Raw genomic sequence first — 24769 nt, forward strand, 5'->3', positions numbered from 1 at the left:
ATGATGGGCATGATATTCAGCTTGTGATCAGATTGGAAATAAAATCAAATAAATTGTGACAATGCAGTAAGTGACAAGATACTGGTTTCCCCTTTTGTCTGTGGTGACTATTGACTATAGACAAAAAGTAAATAGAATGCACATGCTTTTTCCAATAATATCTCAGACTTTATGGAGAAAAAAGTTAGTTTATACATAAACATGATAACATATCATTGTTATTAAAATACACGTGTGATAGTTATGTCTGTAAAGGTCTAACAAGTTCAACTTGAATTGTTCAACTAGCAGGTAGACTGACATAAATCGTGACGTAATATACAGTAAGTGACGTCGAAGATACTGATTTCCCTTTTGTCTGTGGTGACTATTGACCATAGACAAAAAGTAAATAGAATGTGCATGCATTTTCCAATAAGATCTCAAATTTTATGGATATGGATAATAAGTTTACTTATTTTTTTTATCCATAAAGTCTGAGATCTTATTGAGATCGTATATTAAAATACACACGTGCGTTATAGTTATGTCTGTAAAACTCCAAAAAGATAACTTTGAATTGTTCATCTCTGATCTAGCATTCGATTTTCTATGTGTATTCTTTGTGTGAGTCTACGCCATTTTGTTCCAGGCTCCAGTGCTGCGCAGCAAGGAACCCGGCGGACGTGTTGTTTCTCTTGTAGTGGGACAAACATTTTAACCTTTTTTGTAATACTGGTAACTAACTCGCTTTATTAAATCATTGTTTTGTCTTGATGTCATTGCATTACTATTTAAGGGTAGATCGTTATTTGGAAGCGAGGTGTAAAACGTCCGAGTTAGCTAGCTAATGTTAGCAACAACGAGTTAGCTCGAGCCTCGTCGCTAACAACCAGGCCACAGAGTTTGGCTAGGCCAAGAAGTATAATGTTAGTTGCTAGCATCGAGGCCTTGTAACCAGAGTCTATACATAGCTGGTAACTAGCTAACGTTAGTTAAATACAATTACCACCCAGTTAATTTTGCCAATGACATAATGGTGACTGAGTTTAACGTTAGCTAGCTAAGAACGGTTAGACATTTCATTTGCAATAACGTACCTAAAATAGCAAGTGACTGTTTCTATTATTTAGCTAACTGTTACTGTAACTAGTTAACGTTAGCCAGGTAACTTGGCTTTGGAGTTTATTCAGCCATTATTTGATATGGGAGTCTTATGTCAGGGAACCCTGAATGTGAATAACGATTTACATAATACACACGTCAATATAAATACAAGCAGAACGATTTGTTTCTAGTTACCTTAGCTAACGTTAGTCATTTTGATGTGGGGCAAGATGGTTACAAACGCGTGTATCGTAATTTGGAACGTTCTTTTTCTAAATCATTCATATTGTGACGTTAACATGAGTAACGTTAGCTATCTATTAATGTTGCAATGCATTTTGTGTTTTCAGTAACTACCACGTATGAAGATGAAAATCGCATTCGCCCAGTAATTCTGGTAATTCGTCTTGCCAATATATTTAGTGTTTTATAATTTTACGTTTAAATGACGTGTTTTTTAGCTGTTTAACTGCCTAATTACATTATTCGATATGTCTGTCCTGGATTGTACGATAACAGTGCGGTATGTTACTCATCAAAATTGCAAACCTACATCGAGGCCCTTCAAGTTAACAAGATGTTGTGGGGGCCTCTGGACAGATGTCAAATGTTACAAACAACATACAGTTTAACATTTTATTATTCCAAATGAAATACATAAAATTGAAACAATGGGTTGATATCCAAACATATGTAGTAGTATGAGCTGATTGAGCTCCCAATAATGGATTACACAATACCCAGTTGTGTAGTCTGTTATAGTCAAATTCAGTTTGACCCATGCTCTACAATGTTTCCCAACTCTTTTCCTCTAGTATCTCCAACAGTACATATTTCTGTTGTGGTCCTGGACAAGCACACCTGATATTACTTCTCAACTAATCATCCAGCCATTGCTAAGTTGGAACAGATGTTTTTGTCAGGGGCTACAACAAAAATGTGTGCTGTTGGGGATACTCCAGGACCGGAGTTGGGAAACAATGGTTAATCATACGTTATTGTGGATGGTGTTGGCACATCCTTGTCATGTTCTACATTTTCTCTCTTGATGTTGTTAACTACACTTTGGTGAGAAACTGCAGTTCAGATACTGTGTTTGTGTGCAAGTCTCTCTCTGTCCTGTACTCTAACCAATTTCTATTCAGTTCTCCAGGGGAGTGTTTTTGTTTTATTTAAATCTAGGTTAAGAAGCAGCTTCTTGTCCGTTCCTGAAGATCTTTGGATGGGAGATAGAGTTCATTATAAAGAAAGTAGATTCACAGAAGATTTTATGTGAAATTCCCACCACTTTTTTTCCACTCCAGACTTTTTGCCTGCTGGAATCCCTAGAAGCCCCACCCTTACTTATATTTTTCTACAGCATCCTTTATGCCATCAAGTTTAAGAAGAAGTCGAAGATTTTTCTTCCACCCTCTCTTCACCCCATTTTTTTTCTCTTTCAAAACCTCCTTTTTTCCCCTCTGGCTGTCTTTTTGGATTCGCTTCTATCTCACATTATTCCCCCCCATTAACAAAAAATAATCAACAAAAAAAAAAGGACGTTCTTGCACCATCCATCTGTAATGCTTAGCAGTCTGGCTGGAAGGAGTCATAAGGGAGGTCATAGGACGACGAGTGTCTCTGGACCTTCCCTTTTTCCTCTTATCTCACGGATCCAGTGTTCCTTCAGGACCTTTGTTGCCACGGAGACACCCTATCAGAAGTGTGTGAGGAAGGGAGGAATCTTCTTAGCCACTACAGGTGAGTTTAGCCCCACAACCCTTTCAAGCAGAGTTTAGTTTCTCTGCAACTTCTACTCTGGGTCATATTCCTGTCGTGGACATTTGAGTAAATGAGTGATACAAAATATATTGAAAGCAGGTGCTTCTACACAGGTGTGGTTCCTGAATGAATTAAGCAATTAGCATCCCATCATGTTTAGGGCCAGTTGTCCATTATTTTGGCTACCGTGGCTAGAAGAAAAGAGCTGTGGCTGAAAGGGGGTCTCAAAGGAGCATAGGGTTTAAAGGGTGTGTTTGTGTCAGTCACCAGATCTCACCCCAAATTTTTTTTGCTTAAAAAAATTATATTTATTTAACCTTTATTTAACCAGGTAGGCCAGTTGAGAACAAGTTCTCATTTACAGCTGCGACCTGGCTAAGATAAAGCAAAGCAATGCGACAAAAACAACACCACAGAGTTACACATGGGATAAACAAACGTACAGTCAATAACACAATGGGGGGGGGGAACACAATAGAAAAATCTATATACTGTGTGTGCGAATGTAGTAAGATTAGGGGGGTACGGCAATAAATAAGCCTGGTGAAGTAATTACAATTTAGCATTAACACTGGAGTGATGTGCAGATGATGATGTGCAAGTAGAGATACTGGGGTGCAAAAATAAATAACAATTTGGGGAATGACGTAGTTGGGTGGGCTATTTACAGATTGTGTGTGTACAGGTACAGTGATCGGTAAGCTGATGCTTAAAGTTAGTGATTTTGAAATTCGTTCCAGTCATTGGCAGCAGAGAACTAAGGAAAGCAGGAGTTTACGTGTTTTAGGGAGCATTTAACAGTGATGAGGGGTGGTGGTTTGACTACGGACGCAGGCAATGAGGCAGTGATCGCTGAGATCCTGGTTGAAGACAGCAGAGGTGTATTTAGAGGGCAGGTTGGTCAGGATGATATCTATGAGGGTGCCCGTGTTTACGGTTTTGGGGTTGTACCTGGTAGGTTCCTTGATAATTTGTGAGAGATTGAGGGCATCTAGCTTAGATTGTAGGACGGCCGGGATGTTAAGCATATCCCAGTTTAGGTCACCTGACAGTACGAACTCTGAAGATAAATGAGGGGCAATCAATTCGTGTATGGAGTCCAGGGCACAACTGGGGGCTGAGGGGGGTCTATAGCAAGCGGCAACAGTGAGATACTTATTTCTGGAAAGGTGGATTTTGAGAAGAAGAAGCTCGAACTGTTTGGGCACAGACCTGGATAGTGTGACAGAACTCTGCAGTAGATTGCGACCCTGCCCCCTGTGGCAGTTCTATCTTGGCGGAAAATGTTGTAGTTGGGGATGTAGTCTTCAGAATTTTTTATGGCCTTCCTAAGCCAGGATTCAGACACGGTTAGGACATCAGGGTTGTCGGAGTGTGCTAAAGCAGTGAATAAAACAAACTAACGGAGGAGGCTTCTGTTGTTAACATGCATGAAACCAAGGATTTTACGGTTACAGAAGTCAACAAATGATAGTCCATGTGGGAATAGGTGTGGTACTGGGGTTTGCAGGGCCTGAGTTAACCTCTACATCACCAGAGGAGGAGTAGGATAAAGGTACAGCTAAAGGCTGTAAGAACTGGTCGTTTAGTGCGTTTGGAACAGAGAATAAAAGGAGCAGATTTCTGGGTTTAAGTGAAGGCACAGTGGATTATGGTCATTGTAGATAATTACCATGTTTTCTGAGCTACACTATGTCGAATGTTGGCGTACTGGAAACTACAACTCCCTTCTACATCGCATAGTTCAGGCTTCATCTGATATCTTGACAAGAACTGCACATTGAGCTCACAGGAAGAAAAAGACGTAACGAAGTGGAATTCAAATAATTGAACCGATGTCAGTAAATTCGTGCTTAAAAAAAAATTGAGGTTAATCACTCAGCACTAACCACCATCAACAAAACACCAAATGATGGAATTCCTTGTGGAAGAGTGGTGTTTTATCCCTCCAGTAGAGTTCCAGACACTTGTAGAATCTATGCCAAGTCGCATTGACGCTGTTCCGGCTGCTCGTGGTGGCCCAACACCCTATTAATTAAGACACACTTATGTTGGTGTTTCCTTTATTTAGTCAGTTACCTGTATGTCACCATAGTCCTCAAAGAAATTCAAATTCAACTCTGTGGAGTTCTGTTGCCACCACAGTGAAGCAATCAAATCCACTAATGGCAGAGAAATGACCATGGCTTATGTTTCACTGTTGCCAGCCCAGGGAGAGTCCTGTTGGCCCTGAAGAGAACATCCCTGACCTGGACGTGAATCCAGTCCACCATCCTGAACATGACTAACCATGGAGATGACTGCTATTTCTTTTACTACTCCAACTGCGCTAAGGTAGGGGTCATAACAAAGAGAAACTAGCACTGTAGCATTTTCTGTGTTGCTGTGTTTTGGTGGTGTAAATGCAGCTCTCAGGTGTAAGTATTAACAAGGTTGTGTTTTTGTCTCCTGGTGTAGGGTGACAGTTGCCCCTTCAGACACTGTGAAGCCGCTATGGGCAGTGAGGTCGTTTGCAGCCTGTGGCAGGAGAGCCGCTGTTTCCGACAGGTCTGCAAGTTCCGCCACATGGAGATCAAGGTAACGATTGTGCTCTCTTTTTCAGTAGACCATCTTTGCTCATTATTGCCTCAATTTTGTCACACAAACCAAAAAAGTATTTCAGGAATATCCCCTTAAAGCTTTGCATACTCAAGGCTGTGTGTGTCTCGATTTGCCATTACAGAGGTGTAGAGAAATACCCTCTCTTAACCTGGGTCAGGGGTTGTGTGCCTCTGGACTTGTCGGGGGGGCCATTTAAATCATTTTTTTGGTCTCCTCGCAGTAATACCATATTCTCTAGTTTTTCACCTGGCCATTTTGAGGCAATCAGTCATAGCTTTTAAGGGATGAATTTCACTTTGTTTTTTAAAGTGAGCTTTCATGAAGACTCATGTTGCAAGACATTATGCTACATTTTCTGACCTGCTCTCTATACCTCTTCCCCTCTTACAGAAAAACAGGAAGGAGATTGCTTGTTACTGGGAGAACCAGCCTGCTGGCTGCCAGAAGCCGCACTGTGCCTTCCACCACGAGAAACCACGCTTAATAGACGGCCAATACGTACCGCCCAACAAAAGTGAGTAGTCGCCCTGAAGAGGCCGATCCTGACCAAGCCACCGTTAGCTTACTGATCTTTATCCCCTTAGCATCGCATGGCTCATAAACACGTTATTGATATGATTTTCACTTGACATGGTAGTGTATCAGCAGATAAATGATGATTGAGATGAATAACATATTTGGACTCACTTATGAACCTATTCTTCACCAGAACCAGAGTTTATCCATAGTTTCTGAGCTTGATTGTCTTTTCACTCAGGTTCGGCCCTGAAAGAAGAAGAGGAGCCTCATGAGGATTCTTTGCCTCCTGTCCCCATCCCCAGCCCAGCCAATCCCCAGCTCCGTGGGGTCATTAAGGCAGAGACTCAGGAGAACGTTCCCAGCCCCACTCACCCGCCTGTGGTTATTAACCCGGCAGATGACGAAGATGAGGATGAAGATGGTGAGAAACATCATATCAAGTTTATTTAAAGTGCAATCTACAAAGGTCACAACACACTTTACACACTATCACTAGAAAGGAAGAGCAAACATTGTAGAAAGAAACAATAAAAGCAATATAAAATTTGAACAGCATGTAGTCCGTAGGGCAAGAAGGAGCTCGGCAATGGAAAGATACACAGTGGAAAGATAGACAGCGCAGTCACAGAAAGGAGCTCTTAAAGGGGCAGTTGCGCAGAGACAGTGGAGCAGGTGATTAAAGTGCTAGGTGAAAATTATATTCAATGGTGGAAATGGTATTGATATTTTTGGGTACAGTACAATAGTTTTTTCCCAGAATAATTTGAAAAATGCCATTTGACAAATGGGGGTTTGTGTGTGCGTGCAGATCAGTTGTCAGAGGGGGAGGACAGCAGGTCTGGCTCAGACGGATCCAGAGTGGTCTCTCCCAGGAAGATGGCCGTGGGCTCCACCTCAGGTAAGAAGAGGACAAAGAAACAGAACACATAGTATAGATATCAACATCTTAAACAATGCATGTTTTAACACAGATTTAGTTTGAAACGCTTCAAGGGTAGGCTCAAACTTCAGTTGACGGCTTCGCTTTTCAGTGCCTCATTGACAAAACAGTGTTGTAACTGAAAGACCTTCCAGGCAGACTGCAGATGTTTTTTTTACCCTCACGTGTTTTGCGCTCTGGTTGCCAGGCGAACTCGCTCATTCCACCAACACTGCAACTCAGCCAGCCAGGTGCAGAACTGACTAAGTGCCGCCAAACGTCACATCGATAGCTAAAATGCCGGGCACATGTAGATTCAGTTGTAGAATGAGTATACAACTGGCAAATAGTCGCTTATATATAAGTCCGATTTCAATGTAGTTCAAGGGCTCTGGCTATTAGCTAGGTAGCTAGCTTGCTAGAAGGATGAAGTTAGAAGCTAACCTTGAATGGAGCATGACCTCGGCAGCAGCATTTGACTGAAATTAAGCTAGCTATAATCAAGATGGGTAACTATAAGTTCAGATAACAAAATACAATTTTTTTTATAGAGTAGTTAGAGACAGTGGTGAGTGAGGCTGCAATGAATTAGGCAAAGGAGATGCACTTAGATAGGAAGCATTGAAGCAAGCAGGGAAAGAGGTTAGTAGTACAGGGGTTCCCAAACCTGCGGTCCAGGGCCCATGTGGGGTCCCCTAAAATTTAAATAGGGGTCCCCTGATAGAATCTTTAATCTTATCAAATACATGAATAACTTGTTTTTCTTCAAATGTGTATAGAATACATTTTAGAGTCGACTAAGGGCATTTTTCACTGTCAGAATTCACGTTCATGTGTTTGGAAAGCCTGTGGGACCAAAAATTTTGTGAAATAAATAAAATTTTAAATATAAAGACAATGTAATATTATGTACACTGAACAAAAATAAACGACACATGCAACAATTTCAAAGATTTTAGAGTTACAGTTCATATAAGGAAATCAGTCCTGACTTACCACTTACGCTATGTAGTGAAACACGTATTATTGAGTAGAAGGTGTAAGGTAATGCATAGTAAGTTACTTTTTTGAGGTTTTGGAGATATACTGTTGTCTGGTGGTGACTAGGAACAATTGCATATAGGATATATTACATTGATGCTTGAATTATTAGTGCTTCGAAAAGACCACCCGCCCTTCTCCCAACCTGCGGCACCAAAGCTGCCAGTCGGAAGCAAGATGCCTTTTCGATGCTATTAAGTAGTATCTTCCCAAATGCCCAATTAAAAAGTCATCATTAAGCTGGAATTGTCTAGTAATGCAAATGGGAAATGTGTGTTCACCAGTAGACATGTCCCAATTTTCTTATCAGTACTCAAATGACAATCATCAGTACTCACACTCATGTATGTATTAAATAAGTGGTGAAACAATGTATTAACGAGTAGAACTTGCAAGGTAGTGATGAATACGAAGTTCATTTTTTCATGAGGTTGTAGCTATATACTGCCATCTGGTGGCGACTAGAACCAATTGCATAATATGACCTATTACGAGGTTCTCATTTACAACTCCGACCTGGCCAAATTGATGGTCTTTGAAAATAAATATTAGTGCTTTAAAAAGTACTTAAGTCCTTGAATTTGACTTGCCACTTTCTGTACGAACCCTGAATTAATCTATTTTAAATTCAGGATGTAAGACAACAAAATGTGGGAAAAGTCAAGGGGTGTGAATACTTTCTGAAGGCACTGTACCTGGACCACCTATTGAGGTGTTCCTTTTGTTAAGTAAATCAGGTGTTAAATGAGGTGAACAGGAGACTGGAATGACCCCATTTTCTTTGAGCGGACCCTATGACTCTCTGTGATTGGCTAACGGTGTTTCTTTGGTACAGATGATTCGCTGGACTTTGGTGTCAGAACCTTGGAGGAGATCAGACTGAGGAAAGCGCTGAAAGCCAGTATGAGGAGAGCTGGTGAGTTCATCCTTCCTCTTACCTCCCAAATACATTTACTATTGCCTTTTGTGTTATTATGCTGTAAATGATGAGGTGTGAGTTTATCAACTGTTATTTGTCAGGTTATCCAGTTCCTGGCCAGAGCTCAGATCAGCGGAACAATGGTGCCAGCGGAGAGAAGGAGAACATGAGATCCTTCATCCGTCCATCTCTCTTTACAGCCAAGGATGGTAAGAATCATTGAACACTGATCTAACTGAGCCTTGTGTATAGATTAACACAAGATCCCAGATTGAATATTGTTGAAGTGAATCGCACGAGTACATATGAACACACACTTGCTACATGTCATTTGTAACATATGCTTGCTGCCCCCTCAGACACTGTGGTCTTTGGTGAAGAGATCGTGAGACGCAATGTTGCGGACAGGCTTGGGAAGAGAATAATAGTCAAAGGTAAATGTTTTCTATTATCTTGTTTATCTATAAAATGTAAGGAAGTCACTGCCAGTCAATGGTATCCTCAAGGTTAGTTTCGGGCCAGTAACCAAAATGTTGCTTGTTCGAATACCGGAGCCGACAAGGTAAAAAAATCTGTCGCTGTGCCCTTGAGCAAGGCACTTAACCTCAATTGATGCTGGCTGTGACCCCAGTTGGGATATGCAAAAACACATTTCCATGACATATTTGTCAAGTCTAAGTGGAAAAATATAAGCACCCCCAAATAATAATAATAATTATTGTTAGAGGTAAATGAACTACAAAATTACACTCGTTATTGGTGGTACCATTGGTCACCATCACTAAGCTTCCATGACCTCTGACCTTTTAGAAGTTCCTGCCGGGGGTGACCTGCCAATGAAACGCTGTCTGGCCGAGCGCCTCGGGAGGAAAATGGACAAGGGTGAAACGGACCTGCCTCAGAAAGGTATGCGAAGGGAAATGACAACCAAATATCCCCAATGGATTGATTTACTTCAGACTATTAGGAATACTAGTTCTTTATTTAGAAAATATAATTTAAATGTCATGTTAGCCTTTTTTCCTCTATATGTTTGCTGCAGAAAACATTTAGACGTTTTTGGCAATGGAAAACTAAAATTAGCATTTATTGGACAGGTATTAATGGTCCCTTCCGGTTTGTCTTCTGTGCCTGATGAAAATGACCCTGGTTGTACTAATTGAGTTACATTAAGATGGAACTAGGTTGAACCAGGCTATGGCTCGTCACATGACCAAGCGAAACCAGTGAGGGAGGCACACTGCCTGCTCGAATGGAACGGTAATCTGTGCCAGTCTGTCAACAATGCAGCGTCGTGTATTGTTCAGAAACAACTCTGTCCTATAAAACATGTTAGAATTTTACAACTATACTGAACAAAAATAAACGCAACATGCAACAATTTCTAAGATTTTACCGAGTTACAGTTCATAGAAGGAAATCAGTCAATTGAAATAAATAAATTAGGCCCTGATTTATTGATTTCACATGACTGCAATGGAAGCAGCCGTGGGTGGGCCTGGGAGGGCACCAATACGATTTTTGTGCATATGGAACATTTCTGGGATCTTTCATTTCAGCTTATGAAACATGGGACCAACACTTTACATGTTGCGTTTATTTTTGTTCAGTCTAGTTGTCATTTGGAAGGCAGATAGTGTTTTAAACAAAAGCAATCAATTACGTGTGAAAACAGAATCCTATTCATTACTCCACGTGCTTAAAGGTGAACTGCACCCGCTGATTTGGCCTCGTTTTTTGACTTGCTCCTATAGAAATGCTAGCGGCCACGACAGAAGCCAAACGAGTTGAGTTGGGGGTGTCGTTTGATGTGGATGTTTCTTGGGTGTGTCTTTGCCACCACCAAGACACCGATCTGTCAGAACCTTGCCTTCAGCTGTTTCCTCCCACTCAATCACAACAAACTTCCTGCAGGTTGAGTTCAATAACTACAAGCAGATGTATGGTGAAATGCCGGCGCAAGCTTTAAATATTCTATTACCAATGGCAGAGATAGTATATGTTTGTGCATCAGGTACTACCTATGTTAAAGTTGAAGTCTGAACAGGTCAGACTAAACCTACCTAACACAGTGATCAGGCTGGTTCCAGAGCGTGCCCAATTTGACTGGAGCGTTCCACTAGTGCTCACTTCACGAGCTCAGGGCATGCCCGCCCCAGTATGCATTTGTAGGCTACTTGCTGCTATAGCTACTGGGATGGAGTTTGCTAAATATTTTCATAAAGGAAGTGATTAAACATACAGGTACAAAATCAAGGTGACTTACAAAGATGAGGAGGACCAAAAGCAAGAGAGGTAGTGTGGTGATGTAGTGTCCACAACTAAAAAAATCATTGTGCAATCTGAAAAGACCCAAATCCCAAAAGCATGATAGTGTACTACGTTCACATGCCAACAGAAAGGAACGAGGTGTTTTGCTAGCTGTGTCATTGTAGAAAAGTATTTATAAATTAAATAATCTGATCTCTTTAAAAGTTGCACTCATTTTCATTCTATTATCTATACCAAAGGTTATTCTGGATTTTGATCCATTAGGCCTGACATATCACCTCTTTTCAAGGAGCTTTCTGATTTGATAGGGTTAATTTGCCTAAAAACCTTTAGGCCTACCTATAGAAAAGTTTTAAAACAACTCTGCATCCCTGCCCAGCCTGGCAAGAGTGGCCAGAAGGATTTTTAGCAACCCCAGTAGCTCTGCAAGTGCAGAGATGGTATTCTCCACTGCTGGTCTGCTCACCCATGAGCCTGAAACCACAGGCTGGCTAAACGTGTTTCTAAAAGTGAATTCAAAGGCACTGTAGACTGAGCCTAAAGGTATTCTTTGTTTATTTAATTCTAAGTAAATCACAGCCTATATGCAATTTATTCACTATAATGATTTAATACAAGAAAATATTGTATTAGCCATAGCTGCATCCAATACATTTTTGTGCCATTAACATGGGTTGCACCTCGGAGGCTGACTGTTTAGTATAAATTCCACTAATTTAAAGTGGCATAGAAAGATGACATTGCTAAAGTGGGCAAATAGTTAGTAGGAAACAACTTTGCCATATGTCAAATTTACTTGACAGAAATGGCAATGTTGCCATTACTATGATTAAGTTTGTCAAAAAATAGTTCGCAATGCTTGATGTTAGCTAGCTGAAATACTGTGGTGAAATACTGTGGTCCCCTCAATCTTCATTAGCTGGCTGAACTTATAGTGCATCTAAAGTCAATCTGGCAACATCACAACCATGACAAAGGTTTTGCTACTAGCTTTTCGTCAGCATGCTAGGCTAGATAATGCTATAGCAGCCCATTGGATTCCATTAAAATGTGACGTCTAGCATTGAGGTGAGTAGCTACCAGAACTGTTGTTGATTCCAATGGGCTGTTATAGCATTAGCTAGCCTAGCATGCTGACAAAAACTAGCAGTCATTAAAAACTTGCAGTCTTTCAAGCTTCTTGATTTGTAAGTTCAGGTAATGGGATAATTAGGAGTATGCTGCCATCTCCCATACCTGAATTGAGGCACGTTTTCCAAGTCGTATCTCACGCCAGCTCTGCACTGTTCTGGTCGTGGCATAGCTACGTTCCGACTAGAGAGAATGTAATGAAGGTCTAGTCTGTTTCTGGCTAGGTAGCTAGCTAGGTAACGTCAGCTATGCTAGCGATGATAATGATTGTCTAAATATACATAACCAGCAGTATGGTCTAGCTAACATTATACTCACCATCTTTGGAGACCAACAAGCTTCAACCACTTATTCCGTATGGTATGGTACTAGGGTCCTTCAGCAGGGCATGCAAACTAGTCATAGTCAATCTGTATAGGGCTATTCATTCTCAAATGGCAGTGATCCTTTTAACGTGCTAGGGGCGATGAAACAACAGAGTCCCATTCAATGAAGGTAGGTGAAGGAGCGATTTGTATGTGGAGCTTGGCAAAGGGGGCCATGAATTGTTGACATAATTGTAATTCAAACCCAACCTTAACTTTGTTTTAGGTGAGACTGACAAATCATCCCATTTACACTTTGTAGTCAATTTTGAGATTGTAGTCAATTTTGAGACGAGATTAAATGTTTGACTCGTATCGATGCCATTTTCAACGGGATTAGTTGTTTTTTTAGGGGCAGTGGCTCTTTAACCTAGGTCACTTTTAGAATGGAGCACCTGGGGTGTATTCATTATGCCAATTCTGTTGCATAAATATTTTTTTAATGGAAGTAAACAAAATAGGGAGGGACCTACCTGAATTTGTCCAACAAACTTGTTTTACTATTTGGACTAATGATTACACCCCTGGCTCACACGTGGGAGGCAGCCTGCTTCCAAATCGAATGCAATCAACACTAACCAGGTTCACCTGGGGTATGCCCAGGGCATTAATTGAATCGCATCATTGGTTCAAGTCCCTGATTAGTGGTCAAGCAGAATCAGGTGTCTGTTCTGGAAAAAAGGAATCCACGTTAGATTCCCTCTAGAACCATCTGTGCCACAGGAGATGCATAATTGTTCGATACTAAGTAAAAGCGTTGTTTAAAGTAATTGTCATTGATAATTTGGATTCATTTCATGTTTTTTTTTTTTACCCTTAGCTCTGAAACCTGTCAGGGATAGATTGGGATTACCTGTTGAACCCACTACTGCCTCTGAATCAGGTAAAATCATTAACTCGCCTCCTCTCACAATTAACATATGTCCTGCAAAGAGAGCGTTGGGTGGCTCATACAATCTTCATTAGAAACGATTATCTTAACAGTATACAATTATTTTTGTTTGTATATGTTGAATGAAATGTATTATTGTTTGTATTTTAATCTCTAACCTCTCCCTCAGCTGAGAGCAACAGTGAGAATACAGCACCTGAAATAATCCGCATCAAAACCCTGGAGGAAATCAGGCAGGAGAAGTTGGCCAAGTCCCAAGGACAAGCTCCGGGGGACCACCCTCTCCCTTTAACTCCTGGTACCAGCAAGGCCTCAAAGAGAGGCACCACTGGCAAACCTGCAGCCAGCCACGTGAAGACCTTCTCGGAGATCCTCCACGCCAAGAGAAAGCTGGAGGAGGACCAGCAGCAAGGCCCCAGCCTCAGAAAGGCCAAGCAGGAGGCTATGGAAGCATCTCCAGGGAACTCCCAGGGACCAACTGAGCCAGCCATGCCCAGCCGGGGCACACCTCCTGGAGGTGGAGTTAAGGTGAAGACCCTGGAGGAGATCCGCAGAGAGAAGGCAGCCAAGATGCAGGCCCGGGGACAGGAGGCGTCCAACGGAAAAATCCCAGGCTCAGCCTCTGGAGAGGGAGGCACCAAGAAGCCCCTGGGACTGCGCATCAACAAAGCAGCTTCTTCTGGTAAGGAGTTTATTATTGATTTGATATAAACCTTTTAGAATTGCTCATAGTAATTTACATTGTAAGGTGGCTTGACCCAACTAGCTGCAGTGTTTTGTATAATTCTAAGACATTCTTTTGTTGTCCTGACAGCTGCCAGCACTACCACCCAGAAGACATCTGAGGTGACCGAGAAGACGGAGTCTTCTGTTGCTACTGAGGTAAGAATTGTGTCCTTCTGTATGAATACTGTACATCCAAATATGTAGTTATACTCAATCAGCTTTGTTAGTCACTGAATGTCACTATTCCTCTGGTCCTTAGGCGAGCCCTGCTAACGGTAGGAGCGATGCTGTGTCCGGTGACAGTGTGAAGGTGAAGACCTTTGAGGAGATCATGCGTGAGAAGAGGCTCCGCAGGCAACAGCTGCAGGAAGAGCAGGCCTCGTCCACCAGCCAACCAGAGGGCTCTGCCGAGGCAGACTCTTTCCCAAAACAGGTCACAGGCCCCGCCCTCCAGCGGGAGAAGAGGGTGCGTGTGAGCCCCCCTGCCGCCTCCTCTCCCCCCTCAATCACCCTGGAGGCACCTGCCCAGGCACCCAAAGCCTCCCTTCGCCAGCGCATCACCCTCAAACCCAAGGCTGCCTCTCCTTTGCCCTGCGCCACCTCCCCCCAGCAGGGGTCTCCACTGAGGCAGACAGAGGCAGATTCCCCCTCACTCAGCCCCAGGAGTTCCAGCACTGCCCCAGGCAAGAGGAAGAGAGGCTCCCCAGGAGGTTCCAGTCCCCCAAAGCAGGCTGCCTTAGCAGTAGCAGCAGCAGCAGCGGCCTCCCCTGGGCCCTCTGTGAAAGGTTTTCCGATTGAGAAGGCTCAGGATGGAGCCCAGAAGTCCCCTGGGCAAGCTACTGAAGCTAAAGGTATATGCCTCCAGAGAGAAATCCTCTCACAAGCTCTCTTCTACACTTCTCTAAAAAGCCTATGCAAGATCAACTCCAAAGTATTAGTCTGACATCCTGTGTGCTGTTGTTGCAGTGAGGCCCAAGCTGAACGTGAGGCCTTCTGTGATGAAGCTGGCTGCCCAGGTGAAACCAGGCCAGAAAAGAACATCAGCTAGATCTGCTGTCGCTGCAGTCAAACCTCTCAATAGCACCTATGCAGTGCAGGAGGAGCCACTGCAGGAGCTGCCCTGCAAACGGAGAGAGGTATGTCTCAAAGCTCGCTCTCTTAGGCTGGTCACTAGAAACAGACGTTGATTTTGGATGTTTGAAAAGGTCCTGAGAAGGGCAATATATGTAGTCGTCGGCGCTCACAACAAAATACATATATATTTATACACACACACACTGGGCTCAAACTCACAACGTTCAGAACCAGAGCGCTCTGCTCAGACCACTGCACCTCAACAATTATAAATTGACCAGCAAGCAGGGAGAGTACTTGACTAGTTTAGTTTTATGCTTTCCCAAAAACCATAGCCCTAACCTTAACCACTCTGAATAAATACCTAAACTCCTTTGTTTCTGTTTTAAGCCTGTAACCATGCATAATTAACCCTGTAACCACGTTGAATTAATTGGTCAAAAATTGCCTATTGTCCAATTTTCGTCAAATTCCGAAGTGAAACAGAGTACGTTGCGCTCTCAGCATAGATGGGGTTCCTTTTGTGATGTTATGGAGATGTACTTTGTACTACCACTGTTATTGTAACTTGTGTTAACTATGTGTTCTCTCCAGGTGTCCTCTACTTCCTCCAGTGTTAAGGTGCAGATGAGCCCTGTGGTCTCCAGGAGACCCCCCTCCATCCCGGGCCCTGGCCTCAGCTCCAGCCCCCTGAGAGAGGAGTTCCAGGCGGTCCCTGTCAACCAACACAGCCCAGCCATCACCACAGCAGCCCCAGTCCCACAGAGGTAACACTGGCAAACTGCTCTGCGGTTACAACTCACCCGTATACTGTCATATGGTTAAACCTAGCATAAAGCCAAACATCAATGGGTAAATGAGCTTTAACTCTGTTCCCCTCTCCTCTCCAGCTCTGTGGTGAATACACCCATCCAGCCCAAGCCCCGGCGGCCCAGCGTTGCGATGTCTCGCTCTGCCGCAACAGCCCCTTCCGCTAGCTCCTCAACCTCCGCCATGGACGAATTCGACGAGTTGATGAACGAGTTCACAGATGACCGTCTGGACGATGACTTGGAGCTGGATCCAGGCAAGGGAGAGGATGACTACCTGCTGGAGCTGTCTGAGATGATCGACAGCTAGACTGGCCTACCTGATACCCCCGTACATGACCCTTGACCAACGCCTATGTTAATGTCACCTGATACCCTGTTCACGACCCCTGACCGACCCTTGACCTAAAGTAACTCCTACATTCATGAACACCAATATAATTTCAAATGATCACCAGAACTAAACACCAGTTGAACGTCAACCTACTACCAGAGCAACTTGCTGGGTATCACCTATCACTGCCGTAGAGGGTTGGTTTGACAGATGTCTTCATTGATTTGGGGAGGATATATGTATTTGTTACTGATTCCCAACCACCGCTGTCTATCAGCCCATGTCATCGGAGTAGACTAAGGTTGCTACAATATGTCAGAGGGGACTGGTGGGTTTATTTTATTTTTCTTCAATTAAAACACATTGTATTTTATGTTTTAGATGGTATTGTTTTACTCTTTACTTTTTAATTCATGGTTACCTTTTTTTGTCCTGGAAAAACAATCCTTCATGCGTTTTCATTTCTGCACCTTTTATTATTATTTGATTACAGTGCTAGTGATATACTCATGTCATGATTTTATCTTTGTTCATTTATGTTCTTTCTTTGTCCCGGAAGAGAACATGAAAAAGCAACCATTTGGTTGCAGAATTACATTTAAAAAATATCTAACATCCTCAGGTAATTCCCCATCTTGCATTTTAAGGACAAAAGCATGTTGTTTTGCCTGTCACCTATGGATGTTAAATCATTGTTGCAGAAAGAGTGAATTTGTGTACTGTGTATGCCTAGACTGCTTTAAATGGAGTAACAGTAACTACACATTCTACTGCACTTAAAATAGTTAACCTGCTTTGCCTCCTGTATCTCATGTCCCACATCTACTGACTATAACTCATGTACAAAGTTTTTGTTCTAATTTTGGGCTGATCACGGTAAATGTGGAACTGTTGGAACGGATTAAGTTGGATTTGAGGTTAATTGAATAAGCGTGGAACGATGGTTTTAAGTATGAAATTAAGGTGTGTACCCTTTTTGGCTGTGAAAGTTAGCTTCTGTAAGACAAAACAGAAGAGCTAACTCACTGAAATATGTCAATTTTTTAAATACACCCACCATGTTCCTCTGTTTCTGCTCCTAGTGCATTTTTGGTCCAAAAAAATGTGTTCGGACCACATTTTAACCTATCCAATTTATCTGACCATGACCCACTCAAAACAGTTGAATATGAAACATTACTCCTTTCACTGTTCAACATCCAGCCTGTTTGCTATTGAACTTTTGTTACAAATTGTTTTTTGCTCTTAAAATGTGAAAAAGCAGCTTCTCAGGGAGTACTTATTTGCTGTCTGAGTTTGAACCTATTTGTACTGTTCATACACAATGTTACAATTCAACAGACGATTTCCATTTTTCTCTGCTAGCATGTGGCATTTTGTTGTCTGAGTACCTCCTGTTCCATGTTGACTGTGATCAGATTATATCTGCTGATCAGTTTTACGATCTGGCGCGAGGAGCCTGTTGTGTATCTGTACCTGCTTGGGCCTGTCCTGATATTCATGATCTAAATCTCTAAAGGGTGTTGAAACTAAATAAAAATGCTTTTATGAAAATTTGCTTTCATCCAGGCTGTTTATTCCAGATGTCCCACAAAGAGAAGACATTCAAAGACATGTTGATCTTATTGAGAAAGTGTTTCCTTTATAGCTACATTTGGAAAACTGAGTGCCGTGGAGGTCATGTTTCAGTTCATTATGTCAGTGGTTCTCAAACCTCTCCTTGGGGACACCCCAGACAAGCCCTGAAATAACTCAATCAAGGGCTTGATGATTGATTAACTTTTGAATCCGGTGTGCTAGCTGTGGAATAGTTAAAATATATGGAATAGCTAGGATTCCCTGAGCGGTTTGAGAACCCCTACTAGACAAATCTGGAGAAGTGCCCTATTTGATTTTATTACAATTTTTCAATACACACATGATGCTCTTTAGTTCGATCAGAGCGGAAACAAAGATCACAATCATCGTCACTTCCGTGAAACTAGACGTAAACAAAGATGGTGGATTGTGAAAATACTACTCACACAGAAAACAAAATGAAAAAATTGGAATTGTTGAATATATTTCTCACCGAGAGATTAACCACGGCTGCCAATGAGATATTTGGGGCTGTGAAGGGTACGATAGTTGAGTACCAGACAGAAATCGTTCGTTCCAAGGAGGAGAACAATCATCTCCGAAAGCTGCTGGATATCGCTGTTCAGCGCGTTCTACTTCAAAAAGGTATAGTAGCTAGTTAGCTAAATGAACGCTAGGCTACCAACCTATTTTTATTTCTCAAAATGAGGGAATTGGTTGTTGTTGGACACCATTAATTAATCTATAGAAAATACATTACCAGAATTTGTTTATACTTTATTGCTAAGTATTTGAGAAAATGAAAAGCCTACTAACGTTAGATACTGACCCTACCATTACGCTTGTTTACACTGAGCTGCACTGGGGTCTGAACGCATTCATTGTTACATTACGGGTGCATTCGTAAATTCACTCTATCTACACCGATTTAAGAGCACCCTCGTCTGAGTGTACCAGAGGGCAGAATAACTGATGAATTTACGAACGCTCTACACCCGTTGAATAGGTCTGATGTCAGTAAGCATAGCGTAATTAAATTGTTGCCAGCAGCACAGTTAGTCACCAATGCTCTGGATAACATGAAAAGAGCCAAACCAGCTCTGCTAGGACAAGTAAAATGGTCAGAGTGGGGTGTTCTCTCATTATGTGTCTGGAAGTAGCTAGCCAGTTAGCTTGACTGCGTTGAGGTCAGAGAACTCGGATCAACCTTAGTCCTTGGCCAGAGCGTCCAGTGTGCGCTCTGAATGCTCCGTGAGCTAAATTTACGAACGCCCAGAACGCACTCTGGCACTCCAGTTTGAATTTACTAACACACTCTAAGACACCTTATACAACGGGTGGGTCTAATCCTGAATGCTGATTGGTTAAAACCGCATTCCAGCCGGTGTCTATTCCACAAGTTCTCACCAGCTAACTCTATGACGTTAAAATGCCTATTTACTCTGTTCCATCTGACGGCACAATCCACTGTCTCATCAGCCCAGCCAAATTTATTAACTTGATCTCCACTATAAAAAGCATCTAGATATTATCTCACATTTCATTTAGACTAACATTTAGTTTTCAACAGCAGAGACTTGTATAAACCTTGCTGTCTGTGTCTGACATTTGCAACATTGTTTCAATATTTAAATTCGATCTCCAGATGTCCCATAATAATGAATGTGTTGGAATGAGACAGACAGACAGGCAGGCAGCTTTTCTCAGCCATATATCAGAATAATTTTTATGGATATATACAAAGAACTATCAATAGAAAACTGGTAGTTTGCCATCTTTCCAGCTTCAGTTAGAATTGATTGTGTATGCTGTGTTGTTCGCTGAAATAGAATTGCCTTTACCAGACTTTCTTAATTTTTTTTCCCTCTAGACTGTCATACTATCCATCTCACCGAAGATGCATCTTCACCTGAGCAGCAGCATCTTGAGCAGGCGTGGACCCCCGGTCTAGGCCAGGAGGACCCAGAACCCACACAGATTAAAGAGGAACAGGAGCTCAGAAACAGTCCAGAGGACGAGCTGCTTCAAGGGCTGGAGTCTGAAACCAAAGGAGAATCCATATATACGCCTTCTTTTTTGAAAAGTAACTGTGATCAGGACCCACCTCAGCCTTCACATCTTCCCCAAACTGTGAACAACAGAGAAGGAGACTCTTTAGCCAGAACCATATCTAATAAGCATATCAAAATAGAGAATGAAGGAGAAGGCTACAGCACATTAGAACCAACCAGTGACTTACAGCGCGTCTTCACCGTGAATTCAGACTGTCTTGCAGCTCGGAGTGAAAACAGTGCCCAACCCAATATCAACAATAGAATTCAGAGAGGACTCTCAGAATATGAGGCCCCACAGCCACAGGGAACATATGAAAGAGAAAGTATTGGTCTACACATACACGTTAGAGACCAGAACACCACCAAGCTGCCTCAACAGAGATCCCCCTATCAAGCCCAAGGTATACAGAGAGTGTATCCTTGCCGGGAGTGTGGGAAGTGCTTCAATTTCTCTTGTCAGTTAGAAGTCCACATGCGATGGCACAGCAAGGAAAGACCATTCAGCTGCTCTGTGTGCCGAAAAAGCTTCACCACCATCAGCCTGTTGAGGAGACACCACCGCATTCACACTGGAGAGAAACCCTACCGCTGTCACATCTGTGGGAAATGTTTCAATCAGTCGGCTCACCTGAACACCCACTTTAAAATTCACCCAGGGGAGAGACCACACAGCTGGAAAATGGCTCAGTCAAAACGTTAACAGCAGAGACATCTACACTCAGAAGGAGAGTAACATGTACATCTGGGCAGTTTAACTATTGTCCAGGATTTAAGACACTAGAAGAACCAGTGATTGATGTTTGAACAATGCATTACAATACAGTGAGGACTGGTGATGTTATTCTTTCGTAATTATATTAGATGCAGAGGGTAGAAAATCCATCTTATTCAACCTAACTAGATGCAATCAATCAATTTATTTGATCATCCTTATCTATTTCCCTTTAGGACTTGGACCTGACTGCTGGGCTGTATGATTAGCCTATTAGGGTCTTGCCATAGTTATCCTTATCCCTAATGATAATAATACATGGGACTTTAAGCACCTTTCAAAAACCATAAGAACACTGCACACCAAAGAGTATAAAACAAGACAATAAAATGAATAAAAGCTACTTATCTTAGGCTAGGGCTGAGTAAGGGTGAGCTAAGCTTAGGTGAATGCAAGACTAAACAAGTAGGCTTTGATATTGTTTTTGAAAATGGTGATGGAGTCTGAATTGCAGGTGGCTTGGGGGGAGAGACTTCCAGAGTTTGGGGGCAGCGGTGCTAAATGCTTTTTTAGCAACCAAGAAATGCCGGAGCGATTTCTGCATAGTGCATCTTTAACTGTTTTAATAAATAATTGGTCTGTTTCAAGTCAGGATGACTATTTGTGCAATCTTCTACCATCCAGGCAGCAGCAATATGTGTGGGTGTAGTACCATGTCAAGTGTGTACTGTGGTGGCGTCTTCTGTATATAAGAATCTCACTTTTACACTATTCGTACTATTACCAAAAGTCCTACCCAATTTAATTTACAATACGGCAAGGGACAAAGGCTTTCTCAAAATGACCTTTGTTCAAAAAACATTTGCAACATTTGTTTTATTAAACCATTACATTTTGTGCAACACAGTCAAAATAGATTTGACATATTTCAATATTTAAACAAAGAGCCTCCTCAAACCACACACATGGAAGGTCTTTCAGTTCAACCAGTCACATACACATTTTCAAAACATGCAATTTGAATTAATCCAGTAGCAGGTCTTTGTTAGACACACCACTCTGTGGCTCCCCACAATGTTATGCAAGTTCATGCATTCATTATTGTCTACCTTTTTCAACCTAAAGCAGTGACTTCTGAGATACAGTATGTATATAATTCTAGATATCAGTTAGTACTTTTCAAATCTAGTTTAAACTGACACATTTTCCCCACGCAAATCACGATTTCTCCAGTTTGTGAATCAAGCTCATATGCCTTCTAAGTGATCCCATCCGATTGAAGCGTTTGCTGCATTCATGGCATGGATGCGGTTTCTCCTCTAGGTGAGTCTTCATATGCACTGTCAGGGCTTCACTCACAGCGAAGGCCTTGCCACATTCTTCACAGCGATGCGGTTTCAACCCTGTGTGACTTGTCATGTGTGTGGTCAGGGATCTCTTCACAGGGAAGCCCTTTCCACAAACATGGCAACGATGCGGCTTCTCCTTTGTGTGTGTCCTCAGGTGCATCTGCAAGCTTCCTTTTCGACTGAAATGTTTACCGCAATCTTGACACTGAAATGGTTTCTCCCCAGTATGAATGACTTGGTGTGTTTTTAAAATGAATGATGTTTGAAAGCGCTTTCCACACACAGGACACTCAAATGGTCTCTCACCGGCATGAGCCCTCACAATATGCACTTTCAGGTTGGCCTTATTAGTGAAACATTTACCACACATCTGGCAAAAAGGTTTGGCTCCAATGTGTGTTAGCAGGTGATCCAGCATGCTGTCTGTGGACTCAAAGCCATTTCCACATACACCACAGACATGATCTTTATCCTTTGCATGCATTCGCACATGATTGATTAAATGATTTATGAAGTCAAAAGACTTTTCACACACTTTGCAAAAACACGGTGTGGCTAGTCTTTGGCGGCGTGATTTTGTACGGCATGGAAACGTCTTATTATCTTGAGAAGTGGTTTGGGTGTTGTTTGATCGTAATGGTTGTAGCCCTGATGGTAGTCCTCCACTGTCCACCCCATCGTCACTTTCACTGTTTTCAGTCTGAGCTGCAGAACTGTCAGGATTTACTGCAGAGAGGGACTGAGAGTCACTGGTTGGTTCCCAGTGAGACCCACCGTAACACTCTTCACCAGGTTCTGTTTTGATCTCTCCTGTTGTGTTGATCGATAGCGAGTCCCTCTCTCTGTTCTCCACTATTTGGATGTGGTAAAGATGTGGCTCAGGTGGTTTCTGATTACAGTCCCTCAAAATGGAGTCTTTGGTTATTAACTCCCCCCCCTGACTGGTCCCAAACTCCTCTGGTTCCTCTTTAATCTGCGTGGGCTCTGGGTCTCCCTGGTCCAGACTGGGGTTCCACTCCTGCTCATGGTGCTGATGCTCAGGGAGAAGCTCTTTGGAGAGAGTGAGATGCAGTGGGTCTGGAGGGAAGAACAAAAACATAGCTAACTCACATATGCTGACATGAGACATACAATCTAAATATAATTAGAATATATGCCCTGACACTATATGCCCTGACACAAATTCCAAATGCTTATTTGTAATTTCCCTTGATTTCTGTGACCAAATCATTACAAAAATAAATATTTGTTTTTGTGTATGAGACTTGATGTATAGCTTTAAAAAAGAAAATGTCTTTGCCATAGCAATCCTAAATGAAATTTCACATCCTAATGTGAATGGAATACACTCTCTCCATTGTTAAGCCCGTTGGAAGGCACATTAGACATAGAAAGACGGAATGTGGCTTTAGTTAAAGAAAAGAAAATCAGTAAACTGCAAACCTGCTTTCGGTAACTGAGGTTGGAAAGCGATATCGAACAGCGATCGTAAACGGTCGTTGTCCTCCTTTGAACGGGAGATTTCTTCCTGGTAATCCGTAATAGTTTTTTCCACGGCCCCAAATATTTCAGCAGCAGCCGCTCTTAGCCGCTCACTGACAAATAGGTGTAACAACTGTAGTCTAGACATTTTCTAAAGAAGCAGTTGACCTCTTATGTCCGATACAGTAAAGTGTATACCATTGATATATATCATACAGAGAAGCGATAAGGGTTTGCTCCAATGGCTGTATATTTGCTCCCTTTGAGTCAGTCAGTGATGTAGCCTACAAGACGTTGAAAGTATTTGTATTACCGCCACCTACTGTGCAGGCATGCCAGGCATTTGCACTGTTGGGTTGTGTGATCTGATCTAGAGATGAGACTGAACAACACATTTTCTACCCATGTGCCTATTTTTATTAACGCTACATACGCAGGTCCCGTGGTCCCGTGTGGCTCAGTTGGTAGAGCATGGCGCTTGCAACGCCAGGGTTGTGGGTTCATTCCCCACGGGGGGACCAGGATGAATATGTATGAACTATCCAATTTGTAAGTCGCTCTGGATAAGAGCGTCTCCTAAATGACTTAAATGTAATGTAAATGTACGCACAAAACATGCGTGCGCTAGTTTTCACGCAAAAGTTGAAATTTATAAAAACTTGAGGTAAGAATGTGCGTATCCTCCTGAACACTTTAGACCACGCCTAAGCACAGTTTTAAGTGGTTGAAGTATTGCACGTCTGAATACTGTAATGTCAAATTTCTCGAATATATCATAACCATTGCAGATACATTCCTCACCTTTTCTGGCCATGTCAAGTTCATATTCCCAAGGTTAGTTTTTGCATCATAAAGGCATTGTGGTTTATAACATACAGTAGAATTCAATCCCACTATTTTCATGTTTTCATAAGAACTTATTGACTTAGTTTTTTTCTCTCAAAATAGTTTCCACCCCTCTCCTCTTATGTTCGCTCACTTGCTTTCATTTTCTTTGACCTCTCAACATTTTGGAAATGTCCCTCCCTTTCTTTTGCTTTGTTGCAATTGCTGTGCAACCGTCCGTAGCTGTTTAACTAACTGACTTCTCTTTTGCATTGTTTATGAAATCTGCACTTTTATTTGTCGCGTTAGGATTTAGAACTA

The 24769-nt window shown here is 42.1% G+C and overlaps 3 protein-coding genes across 4 annotated transcripts; 2 read left to right on the forward strand and 1 right to left on the reverse strand.

Moving 5' to 3' along the window:
- The first annotated feature begins 621 nt into the window (after positions 1-621).
- Positions 622-17139, forward strand: LOC111963633 (zinc finger CCCH domain-containing protein 11A). Of its 2 annotated transcripts, XM_023987172.2 has the most exons (19): positions 622-717; positions 1437-1483; positions 2756-2826; positions 5055-5181; positions 5305-5424; positions 5839-5962; positions 6206-6388; positions 6776-6865; positions 8763-8843; positions 8948-9055; positions 9206-9280; positions 9657-9752; positions 13434-13496; positions 13675-14187; positions 14320-14387; positions 14491-15082; positions 15198-15367; positions 15900-16072; positions 16196-17139. In XM_023987172.2, the coding sequence occupies exons 4-19, from the start codon at positions 5128-5130 to the stop codon at positions 16422-16424; spliced, it is 2739 nt and encodes a 912-aa protein (XP_023842940.1). In that variant the 5' UTR covers positions 622-717; positions 1437-1483; positions 2756-2826; positions 5055-5127; the 3' UTR covers positions 16425-17139. The 2 variants fall into 2 exon arrangements, with proteins under 2 accessions (XP_023842940.1, XP_023842946.1); XM_023987178.2 differs by lacking the exon at positions 1437-1483 and having other exon boundaries at positions 628-717.
- Positions 17140-18408: 1269 nt separating this feature from the next.
- Positions 18409-20864, forward strand: LOC111963680 (zinc finger protein 19). Its single transcript, XM_023987196.2, has 2 exons — positions 18409-18671; positions 19897-20864. The coding sequence occupies exons 1-2, from the start codon at positions 18446-18448 to the stop codon at positions 20778-20780; spliced, it is 1110 nt and encodes a 369-aa protein (XP_023842964.1). The 5' UTR covers positions 18409-18445; the 3' UTR covers positions 20781-20864.
- Positions 20865-21866: 1002 nt separating this feature from the next.
- On the reverse strand, positions 21867-23859 carry LOC111963669 (zinc finger protein 391). The gene is made up of 2 exons (XM_023987186.3): positions 23585-23859; positions 21867-23218 (listed from the first exon to the last, which is right to left on the reverse strand). Exons 1-2 carry the CDS (start codon positions 23769-23771, stop codon positions 22011-22013), a joined length of 1395 nt encoding a protein of 464 aa, XP_023842954.1. The 5' UTR covers positions 23772-23859; the 3' UTR covers positions 21867-22010.
- Between the last annotated feature and the right edge of the window lie 910 nt (positions 23860-24769).

The sequence above is a fragment of the Salvelinus sp. IW2-2015 genome, linkage group LG1 (genome assembly GCF_002910315.2).
Source record: "Salvelinus sp. IW2-2015 linkage group LG1, ASM291031v2, whole genome shotgun sequence".
NCBI classification, from domain to species: Eukaryota; Metazoa; Chordata; class Actinopteri; order Salmoniformes; family Salmonidae; genus Salvelinus; species Salvelinus sp. IW2-2015.